At 41.9% G+C, this 21,478-nt stretch overlaps 1 protein-coding gene across 3 annotated transcripts in view; it reads left to right on the plus strand.

The window, feature by feature from the left end:
• JPH3 (junctophilin 3) overlaps window positions 1–21,478 on the plus strand; it is a 222,454-nt gene that overhangs the window by 144,843 nt on the left and 56,133 nt on the right. Inside the window, exon 3 of one of the 3 annotated variants that reach the window (XM_056525541.1) lies at window positions 2,737–2,845. The exons of the other annotated variants lie outside the window; for them this stretch is intronic. Coding sequence (XP_056381516.1) covers window positions 2,737–2,806 — 70 coding nt within the window. The 3' untranslated portion in view covers window positions 2,807–2,845. Of the gene's footprint in view, window positions 1–2,736; window positions 2,846–21,478 lie in introns of those variants that run through there. 3 annotated transcript variants of the gene reach the window in all.

The following is a 21,478-nucleotide window of genomic DNA, read 5'->3' on the forward strand; positions in this document are numbered from 1 at the left end:
CCCAGCATTTTAGCAAATTTTTCACATCCCACTTCATGAATATTTATCAAACACCTGTGGGGTGTTAAGACTCACTGTACCCCTTGTTATGTTCCTTGAGGGGTGCAGTTTCCAAAATAGTATGCCATGTATTTTTTTTTTGCTGTCCTGGCACCATAGGGGCTTCCTAAATGCGACATCCCCCCCCCCCCCCATTTCAGCAACATTTGCAATTGGGACTCCTTCTCTTCTGAGCATTGTAGTACGCCCAAAGTGCACTTGACGTTCCATACTCAGAAGAGATGGGGTTACAAATTTTGGGGGGCATTTTCTACCATTACCCCTTGTAAAAATGTACAAATTTTGGGAAAAACCAGCATTTTAGTAAAAAAAAGTAAAAAATTCATATACATATCCAAAGTCGTCAAACACCTGTGGGGTGTTAAGACTCAGCGGACCCCTTGTTATGTTCCTTGAGGGGTGTAGTTTCCAAAATAGTAGGCCATGTGTTTTTAAGTTTTTTTTTGCTGTTCTGGCACCATAGGGGCTTCCTAAATGGGACATGCCCCCAAAAAACCATTTCAGCAAAATGTGCTTTCCAAAAGCCAAATGTGACTCCTTCTCTTCTGAGCATTGTAGTGCGCCCGCAGTGCACTTGACGGCCACACATGGGGTATTTTCATACTCAGAAGAGATGGGGTTACAAATTTTGGGAGGCATTTTCTCCTAATACCCCTTGTAAAAATGTAAAATTTGAGGGAAAACCAGCATTTTAGTGAAAAAAAAAATGTCATTTACACATCCAACTTTAACGAAAAGTCATCAAACACCTGTGGGGTGTTAATGCTCAGCGGACCCCTTGTTACATTCCTTGAGGGGTGTAGTTTCCAAAATAGTAGGCCATGTGTTTTTTTTTTTGCTGTCCTGGCACCATAGGGGCTTCCTAAATGGGACATACCCCCCAAAAACCATTTCAGAAAAACTCACTCTCCAAAATCCCACTGTCGCTCCTTCCCTTCTGAGCCCTCTACTGCGCCGACCGAACACTTGACATACACATATGAGGTATTTCCTCACTCAAGAGAAATTGGGTTACAAATTTTAGGAAGATTTCTCTCCTTTTACCCCTTGTAAAAATTCAAAAACTGGGTTTACAAGAACATGCGAGTGTAAAAATTTTAGATTTTGAATTTTCTCCTTCACTTTGCTGCTATTCCTGTGAAACACCTAAAGGGTAAACAGGCTTACTGAATGTCATTTTGAATACTTTGGGGGGTGCAGTTTTTATAATGGGGTTATTTGTGGGGTATTTCTAATAACAATGCCCTTCAAATCCGCTTCAAAACTGAACTGGCCCCTGAAAAATTCTGCTTTTGAAAGTTTTATGAAAATCGGAAAATTGCTGCTATACTTTGAAGCCCTCTGATGTCTTCCAAAAGTAAAAACATGTCAACTTTATGATGCAAATATAAAGTAAACATATTGTATATGTGAATCAAGATATAATTTATTTGGAATATTCATTTTCCTTACAACCAGAGAGCTTCAAAGTTAGAAAAATGCAAAATTTTAAATTTTTTCATAAAATTTTGGAATTTTTGACCAAGAAATGATGCAAGTATCGACAAAATTTTACCACTAACATAAAGTAGAATATGTCACGAAAAAACTATCTCGGAATCAGAATGAAAGGTAAAAGCATCCCAGAGTTATTAATGCTTAAAGTGAAAGTGGGCAGATGTGCAAAAAAACGCTCTGGTCCTACAGTGAATAATGGCCTGGTCCTTAAGTGGTTAAATGTCCGCTAACAATACATAATAACGTACGTTTATTAACGGGTGAACTTCATAGTGTGAAAGCAGCCTTACAGATTTTGTACCCAAGAGTGATAAGTTGCCACCATAAAAAGTTGCCAGCTACATAAAAGGAGCAGGGAGTCACAAGACATATATTTAGGAAAGCAGGGTGCCAGCAGAGGGCAGAAAGGAAAGTATTAGGATGAAATTACATGACACCTTGCATTTTTTGTATGGCCAATCCTTTGTTGTTGATCATTGTTGCACCATTGACTTTTTATCTAATGTTCATGGACTGCTTCAGGTGTTAGGAGTGAATGCAGTGGCAGCTTTGACCTATTCTCTGGGCCTCTGTTTAGCTTTATTCTGTCACATTCATGTCAATGCCCCAGTGCGCATACAGCGCAAAAATGAGCCGACCGGATTGAAATGAATTACATACGGGAGCGCATAGAAAGGCATACGGGAGTGTGAGGTTTCAGCTCTCCCCTGCTGTATGCGCACCAGAAAACGTCACATGAACCCAGCCTAACACTGATTTTTGACCTGTTAGACCAGTTTCAGTCTATACTGGTGCTTACTTTTATAGGGGGAGATTTTTCAAAAACAATGCAGAGGAAAAGTTAAGCAGTTGCCCATAGGAACCAATTGTATTGCTTCTTTTATTTTTTAGAGGCCTAGCTTAAAAATGCAAAAAAAAAAAAACTCCTTTAATTTAATGGCCATAGACATATTTTTAACAGCCTATTTGCATTGGAAAAAATAGAACACATTATTATAAGAAAATCTTCCAACTTTTACCTGATTTATTATACTGTAAAAACACACTTTGGCCTAAGGCTGGTTCCACACAGCAGTATTTGGCTCAGTATTTTGCATCAGTATTTGTAAGCCAAAATCAGTTGTGAGTTTAAAACATGTAAAAGCTACAAATCTTTCCATTACATTTTGTTGTTTGTAGGTTCCCCTGTGTGGGCCAAATACTATCGTATAGAACCTGCCATATTCTCAAATCCACCTTGTGCTGCTAATATAACCCCAAGCTTTACACTGCAGCTTTGCTTTTAAGGTTAGTGTCTGTGTATATGTGCAAGCCTAGTGAGAGGTCAGTTCACAGAGTGAATTTATATTTATGGTGACAACATGAGCACCTAGTAATACAAATTCAGGGTGATTGCTAATGGACAGTTTGCCCCTGACCCACCCTTTACTTTATACACCTGCTCCCCTCTGAACCAGCCTTGTAATGTCATCAAGACTAAAGCCTTTCCTATCCCCTTCACTCTACAGAGTTTCTGCTACAAGGTGACATTTTTAAACAACTTTTCAATTGTAAAGGATAATTGAAAGGCTTTTGAAAACATGAAAGGAAAATGTAACAACCTCCTATTAATAACAAGGTCGACAGTTCTTACATATTCCCTGCAGATGATTTTTCATCGTGACTGGACTATTTCATATAAGAGCCTGTATCTTATACGCCTGATATCATCAGTGCAGCCTTGATACAACTCTATTGATAGGACATAAAAGGCAACGGCACAGACAATCAATTATCAAGTATAAGGGGGTAAGAATATATATACTACTATAATACTGCTCCCTATGTGTAAGGGTATGTTCACACTACAGAGTGTGAACGGAATCTCCCGGAGATTCAGACTGGCAGCTGGCGGAAGGACCGCGCGGCACTGCGCAGTCACCATTGACGGCTATGCAGTGCTCGCGGACTTCCGCGCAAAGAATGAACATGTTCTTTCTTTGCGCGGAACAATTTCAGCGGCGGAATTGTCTGCCGCTCAAATTCCGCAGTGTGAAGGGGTCTGGCGGAGACCCATTCACAGTAATGTTAAGTTCACACTGCGGAATTCCGCGGGGAATTCCGTAGTGTGAACATACCCTAAGAGTGTAACTACTATACTACTGCATTAATGTACAAGAATATAACAATTATAACGCTGGTCCCTATTTCCAAGAACATAATTACTGTAATACTGCCTTTATGTACAATACTATAACACAATACTGCCTCCTATGTTCAAGAATACCTCTGCAATAATATTGGCTCCTAACTTTGAGGATGTGTTTCAGTAGCTTTCCTGATGTCTGGAGAAAGCTGAGAGCTGAGCCACCCTGGATGGGGAAGCTCCCAGGCAATGCCCAGGCTCCAAAGCTTACTCTGGGAAATAGGGGGATATTTATCAAGACCTGTGCAGAGGGAAAGTTGACCAGTTGCCATAGAAACCTATCAGATCGCTTCTTTTATTTTTAAAGGGTTTCTCTGGTGCTTACACATCTTTTCCCCTATCCAAAGGATAGGGGATAAGATGCCTGATCGCGGGAGTCCCGCAGCTGGGGACACCCTTGATCATGCACGCGGCACCCCGTTTGTAATCAGTCCCAGGAGCGTGTTCGCTCCGAGACTGATTACAGGCGACCACCGGGCCGGTGGCGTGTGATGTCACGCCTCCGCCCCCGTGTGACGTCACGCTCCGCCCCTCAATGCAAGCCTACGGGAGGGGGCATGATAGCTGTCACGCCGTGCATGCCGTCCCATCATCCAATAGGAGCAGCGACGTGATTACAGCGATGGAGTGCGACGATCGAGGGCAGCGGTGACGGTCTGGAGTGGCGGGGACACCCCGATGACGTGATGACGATACCCATGTTTACATGTTTTACTAAAATTGTACTACTTAAAAAAAAATCTAACTTTTTAAGCACAATTAGTAGTTTTAAATCACCCTGTTCCCTCTAACTCTCTCATTTGTCTGTATATGGGGATGTATGAGGGCTTATTTTTTCTGTCCTGATCTGTCCTGATCTTATTGGTACCAGATTTGTGTGACCCTTTTGATCACTTTTTGTTTAAGCCATTCACCGTACAGGATCATTAACATTATATTTTGATATTGTGGACATTTATGCAGGTGCAGAAATCAAATATTTTTATTAATTGTTTGTTTTTTTTACCCTTTTTTTATTTTTTAGTAAAATGGGGAAATACATTTTTTTTGGGGGGAGGGGGGGGGCTTTTTCACATTTCATGGGCGGGATTATATAATCAGGGGTTGTGTATACCTAATGCACGTTCCTAAATTTTCAACAATCATGCCTCCTGACTATATGATTCTCTGGAAAGGTTTGTAATTAGGGCACTCTAAGCTGGTTAATGACAGTAAAATCTAATTGGGAAAATCGGTAAAATTTTGGGGTAAATTGGAAAATTTGATTTAAAAAAATCACCAAAAAATATTTAAAAATATGTTTAACAACTGGTAATTTTTTGATGACACATTCCCTTTAAGTTTAAATATGACTCTGCATACTCTTGGTTAGTAAAAATTGTGTGTACGATTCATGTGATTTTTATTTTGTATTGTTGTAGAAATGTAATTCAGTTGTAATTTGTGTTGTTTTTTACAATATCAATTGCCTTCTGTGTACAAGAATTAGCATCTATAATACTGCCCCCTATGTACAAGAATATAACTACTTCAAAACTGCCATCATGTACAAGAATATATAACTACTATAATAATGCCCTACTTGTAGATGAATATAGCAATTATAATACTCCTATGATATAGCTATAATACTGCCTCCATGTTCAAGAATGTAGCAAATGTAATACTGCTCACTGTGTACCAGAACATAACTTCTGTAATACTGTCTCAAGAATATAACAACTGTAATACCGCCCTCTGTAATTGTGTTGATTTGTGTGGAATTTTTGGATTTTCAGTAAAGTTTATGTAAATTATATTTACATTATTAAACCCTTAAAGCGTACCTGTCAGAGTCCACAAAAAAACTCTTCTATGTTACTCAGTACCTCATCCTGATCATATACATGTAGGGGGAGATATATCATTTACACTACACTGCTTGTCTAATTTACACTCTTGCTCAAGATTTACTAAAGTTGTGTACTCCCTTGATAAATTTTGTGCAAATATAGAAACGCCCCCCTCACTCTATCATGTACTCCTTCTCTACCGCACACATCACAGAGCTGCACTTCACAGACAGAGCTGTGGAATTTTCCCGTGGTACACTGCTTACATAGCTAGAAGTTAGGGCTGGGCGGTATACCAGTTCATACCGAATACCTACATTTTTTCCCTACATGATATGAATTTTTCCCATACCGCAATACCGGTTGGGCCCCTCCCCCCTCGAATGAATGAATTATCATCCACAAATGAGTTGCGACAGAGCTTTAAATGAATGAGTTTGCGGCCGCCGGCGCTTTATATGAATGACTTGCCGGCTGCGGCGCTTTAAATTAATTAAAGATTGCAAAAAACAAGAAAAGGGCGGCTCACCTATTTGATTATACTGGGTGCTACTCAGTGAAAGGGCAATAAACCATGTAAAAGAAAAAGAAAAGGGGATTTACTGTAATAAGTAGCACACCAAAAAATCATTCTCTTAAGAATTTTTATTATGCTCAAAAAATTAAATATCCGAACAGTGTATTACACACACAATACTCAGTACAAAAGAGATTTAAAAACATCTAAAAAAAACTGACTCAAAAGAGCCAGTGCACAACCCAGGAGAGGGGCCATAAACCCCCTCACCTGAAGACACCCGTCCTCAATACACAATAATATAATGTAAAATAGCCTCCACAGTACTGGAGCCTGCCAGTCCACTTGCTCAATTGAATAATAAAGAATACACAATGAAAGTTATAATTTATGTTAGTTAGAAACACTATAATCTCGATACTTGCGCAGTATGGACAAGAAGCAAGCGTCCCAGACCGGAGTGAGGCAAAGGTATCCACAATGCATAGACAGAGGACGGGGTCACAAAATACCCCATGCATTCTGTCGCCTAAATGGCAACTTCCTCAAGGATCATTAATTTAATTAAATGCGGGCCGCGAGTGCTTTAAAGGAATGACTTGCGGGCTGCGCTTTAAATGAATGACTTGCGGGCCGCGCTTTAAATGAATGACTTGCAGGCCGCGCTTTAAATGAATGACTTGCGGGCCGTGCTTTAAATGAATGACTTGCGGGCCGTGCTTTAAATGAATGACTTGCGGGTCATGCTTTAAATGAATGACTTGCGGGCCACCGGTGCTGTAAATGAATGACTTGCGGGCCACCAGCGCTTTAAATGAATGAGATGTGAGCCGCGGCAAGCTGTCACCTCCCTCTGCAAGCACTAAAAGCCTGGCTTTTAGCACTTGCAGTGGGAGGTGACAGCTTCCGGCTCGCAACTTAATCGTTTCCAGCAAGTCATTCATTTAAAGCGCCGGTGGCGCGCAAGTCATTCATTTAAAACACACGGCACGCAAGTCATTTATTTAAAGCATGGCTCGCAAGTCATCCATTTAAAGCACGGCCCGCAAGTCATTCATTTAAAGCACGGCCCGCATTTCATTCATTTTAAAGTGCTGCGGCCCGCATTTCATTCATTTTAAAGCGCTGAAGCCTGGAGGAGAGGGGAGGGGGGCGGGGGCTTTAGAGAAATATAGCAGTGCCTGGGGATCATGTATGATTAGTTCCTCAGGGGAGCGGAAATACCGTTAAATACCGTGAAACCGCCATAACTTGCAAAAATACCTTGATATGCATTTTTGGTCATACCGCCCCGCTCTACTAGAAGTGCTGGAGCAGCAGTGTGTGCCGAACAAAACTCTGCACACAGAGGGGGAGATTCTCAAAGAATTTTGCCGCGAAAAGTATCGACCACATTTTTCAAAGAGCTTTGTGCCGCGGTTTACACTGTTCACATCAGTTTTGTAAAAGTTGGCGTGTCCACGTATATTGTCTGTTTACATTATATTTTCCAAGGGGTGAGAGTCCAGTTTACATCAAAAATTTCACACCAGCTTTTTGATAATGTAGAAGTCACAGAAATGGTTGTAGTTTTATTGTTTTTGTTTTCTTCTCATTTTGGATACATGAATGCGGAGGACTACGTCAGATTCGGCGGACTGCGATGATGACCAGCGTTTTTTTAAATGTCAATAAAAGGGTTAACAAGGGCAGTGTTTTTTTTTTTATAAAACATTTTTTTTATAATTGAATTTTCAGGCTTAGTAGTGGAAGCCGTCTTGTAGACAGAATCCATTACTAAGCCAGGGCTTAGCGTTAGCCCCCAAATCAGCTAGCGCTAACCCCCAATTATTGCTCCCTGGTACCCACCACCACAGGGGTGCTGGGAAGAGCTGGTACCAACCGGCCCAGAGCGTCAAAAATGGTGCTCCTGGGCCTAGGCAGTAACAGGCTGGCTTTATTTAGGCTGGGGAGGGCTTGCTGCTTCGTTGGTATCTGGCTGATAATGAAAAAATGGGGAAACCACACACAGTTTTTTTTATTTATTAAAAAAAAAAAAAAAGCATAGGGTTCCCCCTATTTTCAGTATCAGCCAGATACCAACCAAGCAGCAACAGCCTGACGTTACCAGGGTGGGCGGGGACCATTGTTTCTGTCCCTCCCCAGCCTAAATAAAGCCAGCCTGTTACCGCCTAGGCCCAGGAGCGCCATTTTTGACGCTCTGGGCCTGTTGGTACCGGCTCTTCCCCTGTGGTGGTGGGTACCGGGGTAATAATTAGAGGTTAGCGCAGTGTTTCTCAATTCCAGTCCTCAGGGCCCCCTACCAGGTCATTTTTTCAGGATTTCCTAAGTTTTTCACAGGTGACATAATTATGATCAGTGAATCAGGCATCACCACAATTATATCACCTGTGAAAGACTAAGGAAATCCTGAAAACATGACCTGATAGGGGGCCCTGAGGACTGGAATTGAGAAACACTGGGTTAGCGTTAGCTGATTTTGGGGCTAACGCTAAGCCCTGGCATAGTAATGGATTTCGTCTATAAGACGGCTTCCACTTCTAAGCCTGAGATTTCAATTATAAAAAACACAACACATTGAAAAAACTTTTTTATTGAAAAAAACACTTCCCCACAGCCCTCATTAACCATTTTATTGAAATAAAAAAAAACGCTGGTCATCGTCACAGTCCACCGAATCTGACATAGTCCTCCACATTCAGGTATCTGAAATGAGAAGAAAAGAAAAACAAGAAATATGGTTTAGTACATTTTTTGCGCTCTCCCCTGGGGAGAGCGCACATAATGAAGCGGGTTGATAAACAGGGAGCCTCCAATTGTTGCTAAACTACAACTCTCATCGGGGCTATAGTTAAGCAACAGCTGGAGTCTCCATGTTTGGGAACAGACTGTCAGAAAGGCTCTGTTCCCATTATGTAAAACACATAATAAGAACAGAGTCAGGCCTGGACTGTGTAGCTCAATCTGTCCCTCTGCCCTTGGACTCCTACTCCCATCATACAACAGAGTCTGTCCCATGATGGGAGTAGTTGTAGTACCGCAGCGCTGAGGGATGGCACTTGCAAATCCCCCGGCTGCGGGACCTTTAGGACTATTACTCCCATCATGGACAGACTCCATGCGGGGCAGATCGCACCGGGTCATGCTCTAGAGACCCGCTGCGATTTACATTTATTAACTGTAAAAGCCGGCGGCACATGCGGCTACACTGTGCTGCCTGCCGACTCCTGTATACACTGTCACATTTTATAATCCCTGCCCGGGAGAAGGGAGCTCTGATTGGTAAATAGCTATTCACCAATCAGAGCTCCTGTCTCCCGACAGCGGGAATTATGAATTATGAGCAGTGCATACAGGAGCCGGCGGGCAGCGCAGTGTAGCTGCATGTTCCGCCAGCTTTTACAGTTAATAAATGCAGATCGCAGCGGGTCTCTGGAGAATGACCCGCTCCGATCTGCCCCTCCGCCCCTGGACTATAACTCCCATCATAGGCAGAGTCTGTCCATGATGGGAGTTATAGAAGTTATTCACAAATGTTTTTCACTTTCTGGAACCAGTTGATTTAAAATAATAGTTTTCCACTGGAGTACCCCTTTAATAGGGTACTCTGCCTCTAGACTTCTTATTCCCTATCCAAAGGATAGGGGATAAGATGTCTGATCGTGGGGGTCCCGCCGCTGGTGACCCCTGCAATCTCTCCTGCAGCACCCACTTGTCATCAGCTGCACGGAGCGAAGATCGCTCCATGTCTGATGACTCACGATACAGGGGCGTGACATCACAAGGGGGCGGAGCTGTGATGTCATGATACTCGGGCCCCTGTATCGTGAGTCATCAGATATCAGCTGCATGGAGCGATCTTTGCTCCATGCAGCTGATGACAAGTGGGTGCTGCAGAAAAGATTGCGGGGGTCCCCAGTGGCGGACCCCCGTGATCAGACCTCTTATCCCCTATCCTTTGGATAGGGGATAAGATGTCTTGGGAGGGAGTAGCCTTTAACAACCATGGACGTGTATACACGTCCATGTGCCGTTAAGCAGGTATGGCGCGGGCTCCCGATTTGAGCCCGTGCCATACCAGCCGGCACCTAGCTGATTCCTGTAGCTGAGGGTCGGCGTTAATAGCCGACATGCGGGAATCGCTGCGACCGGCTATTAACCCTTTAGATCGCTGCTGTCTAAAGGTACCTTTAACTGCTCCCTGGTGGTCCAGTGGGGTGGATCCACTGCTGAGGTAGCCGGAGGGCTTACCTCATGTCCTGTGGCTGCTGTAGCTCTGACAATGATAAAGCCTGGCAGGACCAGGCTTTATCAATCGAGCGCAGAGCACACAGATCAATGTGCTTCTATGGAACCACATTGATCTGTATGAGGGATCTAATGATTCCTCCTAAAAGTCCCCCAAGGGGACTAAAAGTGTAGAAAAAAAAAAAAGTTTAAAAAAGTTTAAAAACACATACATTAACCCCTTCCTTATTAAAAGTTCAAATCACCCCCCTTTTCCCAAATTCCATATAAAAAATATATAAGCATAACAAAAATAAACATATGTGGTATCGCCACATATTCCAAAGTTTCATATTTATGGTCACTTTGTATACCCTAAAAAGAATTAGCCCGCATACCACCTGTATACCGAAAAATAAAAAAGTTATAGGGGTCAGAAGAGGACAATTTTAAACATACTAAATTTGGTGCATGTAGTTCAAATTTTTTTAAAGTAGTAAAATAAAGAAAACCTATATAAATTGGGTATCATTGTAACCGTATGGACCTATAGAATAAATATATGGTTTCATTTTTACTGAAAAGTGCACTGCGTAGAATCGAAAGCCCCCAAAAATTACAAAATTGTGTTTTTTTCCAATTTTGCCCTACAAATTTTTTTTTCTGGGTTCGCCGTAACAGTTGGTGGTGCTAAAAATAAGCCGTTATATGAGTCTGTATATACAATATTGAAAGCGTTATGATTTTTAGAAGGTGATGAGGAAAAAATGAAAGTGTACTTTGTAATGACTCCTTACATTTTAACATAAAATGTACCACAAAACCAAAAGATTATTATTTGTGGGTGGAAATTTATAAGAAAACTGCAATTTTGCAACTTTTCGGGGCTTGGTTTTTACATAGTGCACTTTATGGTAAAAATGACACATTATCTTTATTCTGTAGGTCAGTGTGATTAAAACAATACCAAAATTTATATACGGTAGTTTTTCTTTTATTGTACTACTTAACAAAAAAAAAAAAGCTTATGCATAAGGCTGTTTCCACAGTTTTTGGATATCTGCCACTGCAGTTTTTGAGACAAAGCCAGAAGTGTATTCAAAAGGAATAGGACATATAAAGGAAGAACTTACACTTCTCCTCCCTTATGGATCCACTTCTGACTATGGATCAAAAACTGCAGTGGCAGTTTTCCAAAAACTGCCAGAAAAAAAAACAAGTGGAAACTTAGCCTAAAATTGTCCTTTTTCTAACCCCTGTAACTTTTGAATATTTTCATATAAGGAAGTGTATGAGGGCTTAGTTTTTTGCGCTGTGATCTGTAGTTTTTATCGGTACCATTTTTATTTTGATCGGACTTTTTGATCTCTTTTTATAAAAAAAAATTCTGATATATGATGTGATTAAAAATCTGTATTTTTGGTGTTTGGTATTTTCTTATTTACGTTTACGCTGTTACCGTGCGGGGTCATGAACATAATATTTTAATAGTTTGGACATTTTCTTCTTTTTTTGTAAAATGGGAAAATAAAGGGAATAAAATTTTTTATTAGGGGAGGTAGTTTTATATAATTTTAGAGACTTTTTTTTTACACTTTTTAAGACCCCATAGGGTACTTTTATATGCAACCATTAGATTGCATTCACTATGGCTATGGCATAGCATTATACAGTATGATTGGCGATCCACTGATCTAGCCTGGCTAAGCTCAGGCTACATTAGTAAATCGGTGATTGGCAGCAGGAGGCAGGTAAGGGGACCCTCCTCCACCATTTTAACTCGCGGAACCCCCACAATCACAACGCAGGTATTGAAGGTAAGCTTCACTCATATTCATAATTGAACTTCTTTTTGAAGGACATGACTGGTCCTGGAAAGGATGAGATCTATATAAATCAGAAACATTTAAAAAAAAAAAAAACAGGCAGAATTTTCACAGTCCATATCCTCTTATAATGAATCCGGGTCAGATATTCTCCCAAATAAGCCTCAACAGCGCACAAGAATTGTAAGCTGCAAGTTTCTTATTCTGAGAGGACCAAAGGACACTGAACAATAGCAGGACAGTGGACATATATCCATGTTTCAAAGTGATACAGCCGAGGTCAGGGCACCGAGAAAAAACCCTCAAAATGCACCTGAAAGGTCAGCGGCTGGAAGGAAAACACGATCTGTGTGGGATGTTGGCACTGTCTCAAAATGACATTAGAGGTTGATGGGTTGGAAGAAATTGTGCAGAATAATGTGCTTGATGTCACCCCTTTATCTACAAGCACACAGGGCATCTCTAGAGCATACACTCTCTATACACACCCTTTACGTCATGTCATTGAAACCCATCAGGCTCCCGAGCTGTGATGCTCCATCTCTTACCTCCATCGTCAGCCAGATAAGCAGGGCTTTTAAGGGTCTATTCACACTTACAGGATCCTGCTCATATTTGATGTGCAGGATATAAAGCTGTGTTCAGTCAGTTTACATTGAAATCTGCATAATAAAATCCTGCGCATCAAATATGTGTGGCATACTGTATGTATGAGTAGATCCTAAAGGGAATAATGTGGAGAGGATTAGGCATAGAGACACCACAGTAGACCTTCCAGATAGAAGGTTTGTGGTCAGAAAACTACTGTCTCACCAGAAGGTTTTTTTGTCAGTAATGTCTGATATGGACACAATACACTGGATACAATGTGAGAGAACAGGAGTAGAATAAAATTGACCAGTACTTTAGAACTTATGCCCCCCCTCCCCCCGTAACTTTAATACAGACCAGCTTTGCTGTGCAATGGAGCCTACTGGCGCTCCCATGCCTCCTCCTATACGCCATGCACTCCCCTCCCATTATTTAAATATTCATTGATATTCACTCTCATGTCCTAGTGACCACAGTGGATCCAGTAGAAAGGAGAAGTATAAGGCCTTCTTTTATCTTTCCCATTCCATATCTTTGGCACAAATACTGGAGTGGCAAGTTTCCAAAAAGGGCAGGAAAAAAAAAAAAATAAGTGGAAACCTAGCCTAAGGCAAAATGCAAAAAAATAGCCAAATCAGGCACATGACGTTTTTACAGTGAAAAAATGCAAGATGTTGACTGCAATTCAGTAGGGAATTGCTAAATGCTATATCCACTTGGCATTTTTTTAGACTATGGTGTTTTTTGGGGGAAAATCTTGAGGTTTTTCTCCCATACCTTTTTTAATTACAATTTGTAGGGTACAATGAATACAAAAAACAGGAGTGATGCAGTAGAGATGGCTGAATTTGTAGGGAACTTATTTTATTTATTTTGAAAACAAATTTGATTACCTGCTAGGTGTGTCAGTCTTATCTGTACTTGTTGCTGAAGGTAGCGGGGAGCGATGCAGAGTTGAGCGGGAAGCACAACCTCATACTGCCCCAATGTACAAGACAATAACTAATATAATACTGCCTTGTTAACAAGAACATTCTCTATAACACTCGGGGTTTTTACACAGCACAGAAAACAAAATAGTGACTGCTATGTAAAGTTGTACTGTTTAAAGTAGAAGTGAATGTAGTTGATGATTGTATCTTTAATATTCGCTTTATTTCTGGGTGTAAATCCTTGGTCAGGTCAGGATTTACCAGTCCCCCTCGAGCTTTATCCTGCTATACAGCATCAATAATTTACTCCAAATCCATATCTAATGCACATGCTACAGCATGATATCATTTGGGAACATATTATAGGATGAGTATTTGCCACACAGTAAGCAGCTATGAATTATGTATATGTTGTTATACTGTTATACTCATCTCATCCTGCACCCAAGACACTGTCTTAAATGAAAAGATTCACTTTTACCCACTGCCCAGTTTTTTGTTTTTTTCTAAAAGAGTTTTCCAGTTAAGGTGAATGTATCGCCTATAAATATTTTTTATTACTTGTCAGGACCAGATACTAAAACATGTTTTTTGATTGTCAATTTTTTAATTTCAGTTTTAAAACATTGTTCTGGAGGCAGCCATCTTGCCTGAGCTGTTTTTTTTTTTTTTGTGCAGAGGTCATTCTGTGGAGGATGGGGTGGGTGGCAGGCTGAGCTCTGAGCTACAGTTGTTGTGAATGGTGTCTTATCTACTGGTGTCTGTGATGATAAGGAGGATGCTGCTGAAAGTGATATGTACAGAACAGAACGTGCCAGCTAACTTTTTTTTTCTCTGTGATTAGATTGAGAACTGCAAAATGTAACCTCTTTTTAACATGTTGAACAAAAATAGAGAAACAGAAATATAGCCACACATCCACCATTTGTATTTTGATCTACTTGCTTCTCAGCATAAGTTAAAAAACTAACAGGTTGTTCGTATACATTTTGATCAGAAAGTACAAGCCCACTCACCACGTCAAGGCTACCTAGTTAGAGTGGGTCCCCAACCTAACACTGGCTTAGCGCCGGTGGTGGCCACTGCCTCCACAACATCAAGCTTACAGGCGGAATGACCCAGTGGCCAAGCATCCCCACTGCTGCCCGACCAAACCACTGGCTCCGGGCCACACCACCCCACAGACAAAGCATCACAGAAACAATAGCCACCACAGAGTACCACACCAGTGTGATCACCAAAAATACAAATGGTGGATGTGCGGCTATGTTTCTGTTTCCCTATTTTTGTTTCACTCCACTCCACCCATTTGTCCCAGGCATTTTTAATTAGCAGGAGACTGCATATGGGTCTCCTCCTAGCATTCTCCCAGCCCTCTGGCAGGGAACACATGGTAGGTGTTCACACTGGTGTGGTGCTCTGTGGCGGCCATTGTTGCTGTGATGCTTTGTCTGTTGGGTGGCCCGGAGCCAGGGGCTTGGTCGGGCAGCAGTGGGGCTGCCCGGCCACTGGGTCATTCCCCCTGCGTGCTTGGTGTCGCGGAGGCAGTGGTCGCCACCAGGCGCTTCGCCAATGTTAGGTTAGGAACCCACTCTGACTAGGTGGCCTTGACGTGGCAAGTGGGCTTGTACTCTTTGATCAAAATGTAAATGAACAACCTGTTAGTTTTTGAAATTAGTGATGTGAACACCAGTTTATGTGTAGAACATATAATAAAGAGACACTTGATATGGCGGCTAGCATTTTTATGGATAGCTTCATGAGGAAAACTACTAATGAGGGATTTGGACCATATTATGTGTGACCAACTCAGGATGTCGTGGGAATGTACTACACTGCAATCCTATTGAGATAAAGCTATAATACCAAGAGGGCTGAGAATTAGGAAAGCCCCTGCCGGAATAGTATTGAGAGCATGGAATGAAACTCTGACACAGTGTTTACTGACACTTATGAGCCAGACTGTAAGATTTGAACAAACCAAACTAAAACAGATGGAAAATGAGATCAGTGTGCTAAGGGAAAGTCTTATAAAGATCCCCTGTTTTCGGATTTGGATGTCTAGTAAAAAAAATATTAGAAAACAGAAAGAGGAGATTACTAAAATAGAACAGGTCAGATTATGCTATGAACACGGTGCACAAATGGCAGAGAAAAGAGGGATTAGATCTCACTAAAAAAAAAGACTAGGCCAGTATTGCTAACTACACTGGGTTATAGCAATTGAAAAAGTGGAGAGACACGTAAGCAGTTGGGAAGTTGGGCAAACAGCATAGCCCCATAAGCTACACTGTTTATGTAAACAACGTCGCTCGCAGGGCTACATTGTGTACGCAACTTTCATTAAAGTCAAGGGGAGTTATGCTAATTCCTATGTTCTATTTTTGGCTTCCTGGCCACCTTCGCAGCTGCACACAGGTCGGGGGAAGCTGAAATTAGGAGTTAGGAACACCCCTTTAAATGACTTGTATCATCACAACTTGTCACTAGTGGTTCTCCTTTTTGTCTAATATTGGGGATCTTGACCACTTTTCCCATCTATGATTTCATATAATAAGGCAAAGGGACAAGTGCTGTCTTCAAGAGATTACTGCACTTATATACAGCGGATAAAATTGAGTATTGAACACGTCATCATTTTTCTCACTAAATATATTTCCAAAAGTGCTATTGAAATGTAATTTTCACCACATGTTGGTAAAAACTCAATAATACATACATACAAAAAAGCCAAAACAAATAAGCTGGGAAATTAGGTTATTTGTTATAACGTGAAATGACACAGGAATAAAGTATTGAACACATGAAGACAGGGAGGTGCAAAAAGGCATAGAATGCCAAGACAACAGCTGAAATCTATCAGTAATTAAAAAGAAATCCATCTCCTCGTCAGGGCAAAATTATTTTCCACTGGTGCAGTCCCAACTGATGGCCTACAAAAAGGTCTCATTGCCAAGGTGTCACACAAGACGCATCTTATGATGGGTAATAGCAAAAAGCTGTTTCAAGACTTTCGCAACATAATTGTTGCAAAACATAAAGATTGCATTGGTTACAGGCACCTTTCAAAGCTTCAAAATTTTCCAGTGAGAACTGTTGGGGCCATAATACGGAAGTAGAAAGACAATCATTTCACCATAAATTTGCCGCGACCAGGTGCTCCTCACGAGATTAATGAAAACAAATAATCAGAAGATTTGTTACTAAGCCAAGCACCATTTGTGGAGAGCATCAAAAAGAAATTAGCCAGTACTGTTGTCTCAAAGAAATGAATAAGTAATGCACTCCGCCACCATGGCCTGTATGCATGCTTACCATGCAAGATTTCATTGCTGAACAAAAAGCATGTTGAAGCTTGTTTAAAGTTTGCTGCACAACATTTAGAAAAAAATGTGAAATACTGGGAGAATATAGTGTGGTCAGATGAGTGCAAAATTGAACTGTTTGGATGTCGGAATAAACGCCACGTTTGTAGGAAAAATGGCTCTGCACATCACCCTAAAAATACAATAGGAACAGATTGGGAACATCATGCTGTGGGGCTGCTTTTCAGCAAATGGTACTGGCAAACTTCATATACATGAAGGGAGGATGAATAGGCAAATTAACTAAGACATTTCTGACAAAAATCTGCTGCTCTCTACCAGGATTCTGACGATGAAAGGAAGGTGGACATTTCAGTAAGACATGCATCTCTCCAAGAATGGAAGAGTTGGCAGTCAAAAGCTTACGTGTCTCTTAAATGCTTTTCTCTTTAACCCCTTCCCGCTATAGGACATATGCATACGTCCCAGCACCCAACATGTTCGCGCGCTGGGACGTATGCATGAGATCGGCAGCGGGAGCCAGCTATCAATCACAGCCAGGGTCCCACCACAGCTGGCGGGGTCACAATTGCGCCGCTTCCAGCAGCATTAACCCCATAGATCTATGGTGTTGACAGGGGGAGCGTGCTCTTCCTGTTCACCAATGGTGACGCCGCAATATGATCACGGGTCGCTGTTGGTTGCTATGGCAGCAGGAGGTCAGATGATGACCTCCTGTCTGCAAGCTATGGAAGCCCGTGAGATCCAGCCACAGGCTGGATCGCAAGGGCTGTACTGTGTGCAGCTGATCGAGTAATACTGTGCTGCATTACAAATGTATTGCAGCATAGTATAACCTGTAAAAAGTGTAAAAAAAAATGAAATAAAATGTTCTTTAATAAAAGTATGAAGTGTAAAAAAAAAAAAATGCCCCTTTCCCAATAAGCCCTGTATTATCACCAAAAAAGATCAAAAACACAAATCATATACATAATAGGTATTTCCACGTCCGTAATGACATGTACTGTAAAACTATGATGTAAATTATCCCACACGGTGAACGCTGTACCAAAAAAATATATATATATAAAAAGCGCAAAACTCAACAATTTTGGTACAAATAGCGGAATAAAAAAGATCAAAAGGTAGCACGTATCATAACAATTATACCAATAAAAAGTACAACTCATCCCGCAATAAAATAAGCCCTTAATGGCATTGGACGAAAAATAAAAAAGTTGCGGCTGTTAGAAAATGAATGACAGAAAAATAATTTTGCTCAGAAAAGGAAAAAGAACATAGAAAGCTATATAAAATGGTATAATGGTACTGACCCAAAGAATAAATATAACATCACTTTTACCGCACAGTATACCCAATAAAAAATAATGACAAAAATAAATGCAAAAAAATTTTCCAGTTATTCACAATATTTTGGAGTTTTTCACAAAAAAGTGCGTCAACAAAAATGCACCACTTATATAAAGTACAATATGTCACGAAAAAACAATCTCAGAATCGCTCCGCTCAGAAATAGCGTTCTTAAGTTATTACCATTTAAAGAGACCCAGTCAAAAAAAAAGAGCCTGGTCATTAAGGTAAAAAATGGGTCCGTTCTTAAGGGGTTAAGTGATTTGCCATCATATTTACATATACATAAATTACCTGAATGGAATGAAATGCAGCAGCCACTGGTCACTGTTCTTAAGTGGCGATGGCCTGTGCTGCCTGATCTTAAACTGGTAGCCTGCGCCATGACCACTTTAAGTCAGAGAGCAGTGGTGGCTGCCAGAAATTCCAGAGTGATGCCCCTAATGTTACATGCTAGATGCCAAATCTGAGCTTGAGACTCAGAGCTTGCACCCTGAGCCGTGAGCAAGACACATTACACATGCCAGGTGTGTGATCTGGTGCAGGGGGTAATGAAGGTGGGTGATGAAATGGCACAGATGGTGATAGAGGGTGATAAAATATATGACATTATAATTGTTGTGGTCTACTATTGTGGCACTGTGGAGCTCCCTTACTCTTGGTCACTCCCCCAGGGCAATGTAGGACGCACGTGTAAATGGGCTTTCTGTTGACCCATTCACACTGCAGAATTTCCATGGCAGGAATTTCCTGCGCTGTCACCATTGACGGCAATTCTCACGGTGTGGGTTTCAACCAAAAAGAATGAACATGTTCTTTCTTTTAGTGGGTCCGTAATCCTAAATTCCATCATAGAAATCCTGCAATGTGAATGGGTCAACAAAAAAACCTTTCATACTGTTGCTAGATTCATGCAGCAGAATTTCCAAGTGGAAATTTTGTAGTGTGAACGTAGTCAGAACATGTTCATGGTCCTAGCGCAAATGGATTTTGGTGGCAGCTGCTGCATTTGGACTATCTGCCTGAAATATCTCTGAGTGGATATTTTGGAATGTGAACGTAGCCTCATAGTTAGTTATATTGGCAACATTATCTGGGTGTGTATATTTATAGGTAAATTATAGGGGAACTCCTTCTAGAAACCTTTTGGCTAAGTTTCCACTTTTTTTTTTTTCTGGCTGTTTTTGGAAAACTGCCACTTGCAGTTTTTGAGCCAAAGTCAGAAGTGAATCCATAAGGGAGAAGTATAAGTCCTTCCTTTATATTAGGGATCGACCGATATAGATTTTTTTAGAGCTGATACCGATAACCTGTGAACTTTCAGACCGATAGCTTATACCAATATTCCGTGCATTTACATGATGGCACAGTCATATAGTGAGCGGTGAAAGGCAGATAAAAAATAGCAACTGGTCCATTTATAAGCCACACACTTTACCTTTTTTGCCCCCTGCTTGGGTGAGGCTGAAGCCTCTTAGATTTATTAAAGAAATACCACAGCAGCACAGAGAATTTCGGAAGGGAACTGTAGTGAGGCAGACTGCCTGCTTCACTACAGTTCCTGCCAGAAATACTCTGTGCTGCCGGGAAGCCTACTCCATCTTCTACCTGCCTTTCACCGCCCCCTACATGATGGCACAGTCAGAGATATAAGTTATATTTCACATATAACTTATAAGTCAGACTGTGCCATCATGTAGGGAGCGGTGAAAGGCAGGTAGAAGATACATACAACTATACAATTCATAAGCCACCCACCTGGCCAGGCTACCCTGTTTTGGGTCCATGCAACTGTCAGAGAGAGATCAGGGCACTTCTTCGGGAGGGCTCTGTACACTGAGGACAAGCAGGGCTCTGTACACTGAGGACAAGCGGGACTCTGTACACTGAGGACAAACAGGGCTCCGTGCAGTGAGGACAAGCAGGGCTCTGTACACTGAGGACAAGCAGGGCTCTGTACACTGAGGACAAGCAGGGTTCTGTACACTGAGGACAAGCAGGGCCCTGTACACTGAGGACAAGCAGGGTTCTGTGCAGTGAGGACAAGCAGGGCTCTGTGCAGTGAGCACAAGCAGGGCTCTGTACACTGAGGACAAGCAGGGCTCTGCACTGAGGACAAGCAGGGCTCTGCACATTGAGGACAAGCAGGGCTCTGCACACTGAGGACAAGCAGGGCTCTGCGCTCTGAGAACAAGCAGGGCTCTGTACACTGAGGACAAGCAGGGATCGGTGCGCTGAGGACAAGCAGGGCTCTGTACACTGAGGACAAGCAGGGCTCTGTGCACTGAGGACAAGCAGGACTCGGTACACTGAGGACAAGCAGGGCTCTGTACACTGACGACAAGCAGGGCTCTGTACACTGAGGACAAGCAGGGCCCTGTACACTGAGGACAAGCAGGGCTTTTTTACACTGAGGACAAGCAGGGCTCACTACGGGCCCAGGTGTTGCGGGCAATTAAAAAAAAAAATTTTTTGATTTTCCTGGCTGGGCCTTCGGACGACAGACGAATGGACCGGCCGGTCAGTCCACCCCCTGGATCCAACTGGGCTGGCACACAAGCGGCAGAAGATTGGGGGCGCACGCGCTGGACGCATTATCGGCAAGGTTAGATGCCGATACCGATAACTTACAAAATTGTGAATATCGGCAAATCCGATAATCGGTCGATCCCTACTTTATATGTCCTATTCCTTTTGAATACATTTCTGGCTTTGGCTCAAAAACTGCAGTGGCAGATATCCAAAAACTGCCAGAAAATAAACCAAGTGGAAACAGCCTCTAGAAACTCTCTTGCCAGGCTAAAAATGAGATGTTGAGTGCCACTTGTTGCTGCCTGCCTCTATTTTATATGTCTGGCATCAGGCACTAATTTTATCAATCAAACATCTAGACAATCAGTTCCTTTATTGGGACCTGTGCTTTGAATTGTGGGGCTCTTGGGTTGTTGGATGTTGACACGAAACCTCATGGCGCTTGTCAGTTATGTAAAGGTGGATTGTCTCTGGCCATGCTAAGGATCCTTTTCTGGCTGATTGCAAGATATTGGCAATTCCTGCTTGGACCTATAGATCTGCAGTGGCTAAGTACATTTACAGCGTAGGGGGAGGAGGTGCCTGATTCATAGAGACGATCTC

Source organism: Hyla sarda, chromosome 6 (genome assembly GCF_029499605.1).
Source record: "Hyla sarda isolate aHylSar1 chromosome 6, aHylSar1.hap1, whole genome shotgun sequence".
NCBI lineage: Eukaryota > Metazoa > Chordata > Amphibia > Anura > Hylidae > Hyla > Hyla sarda.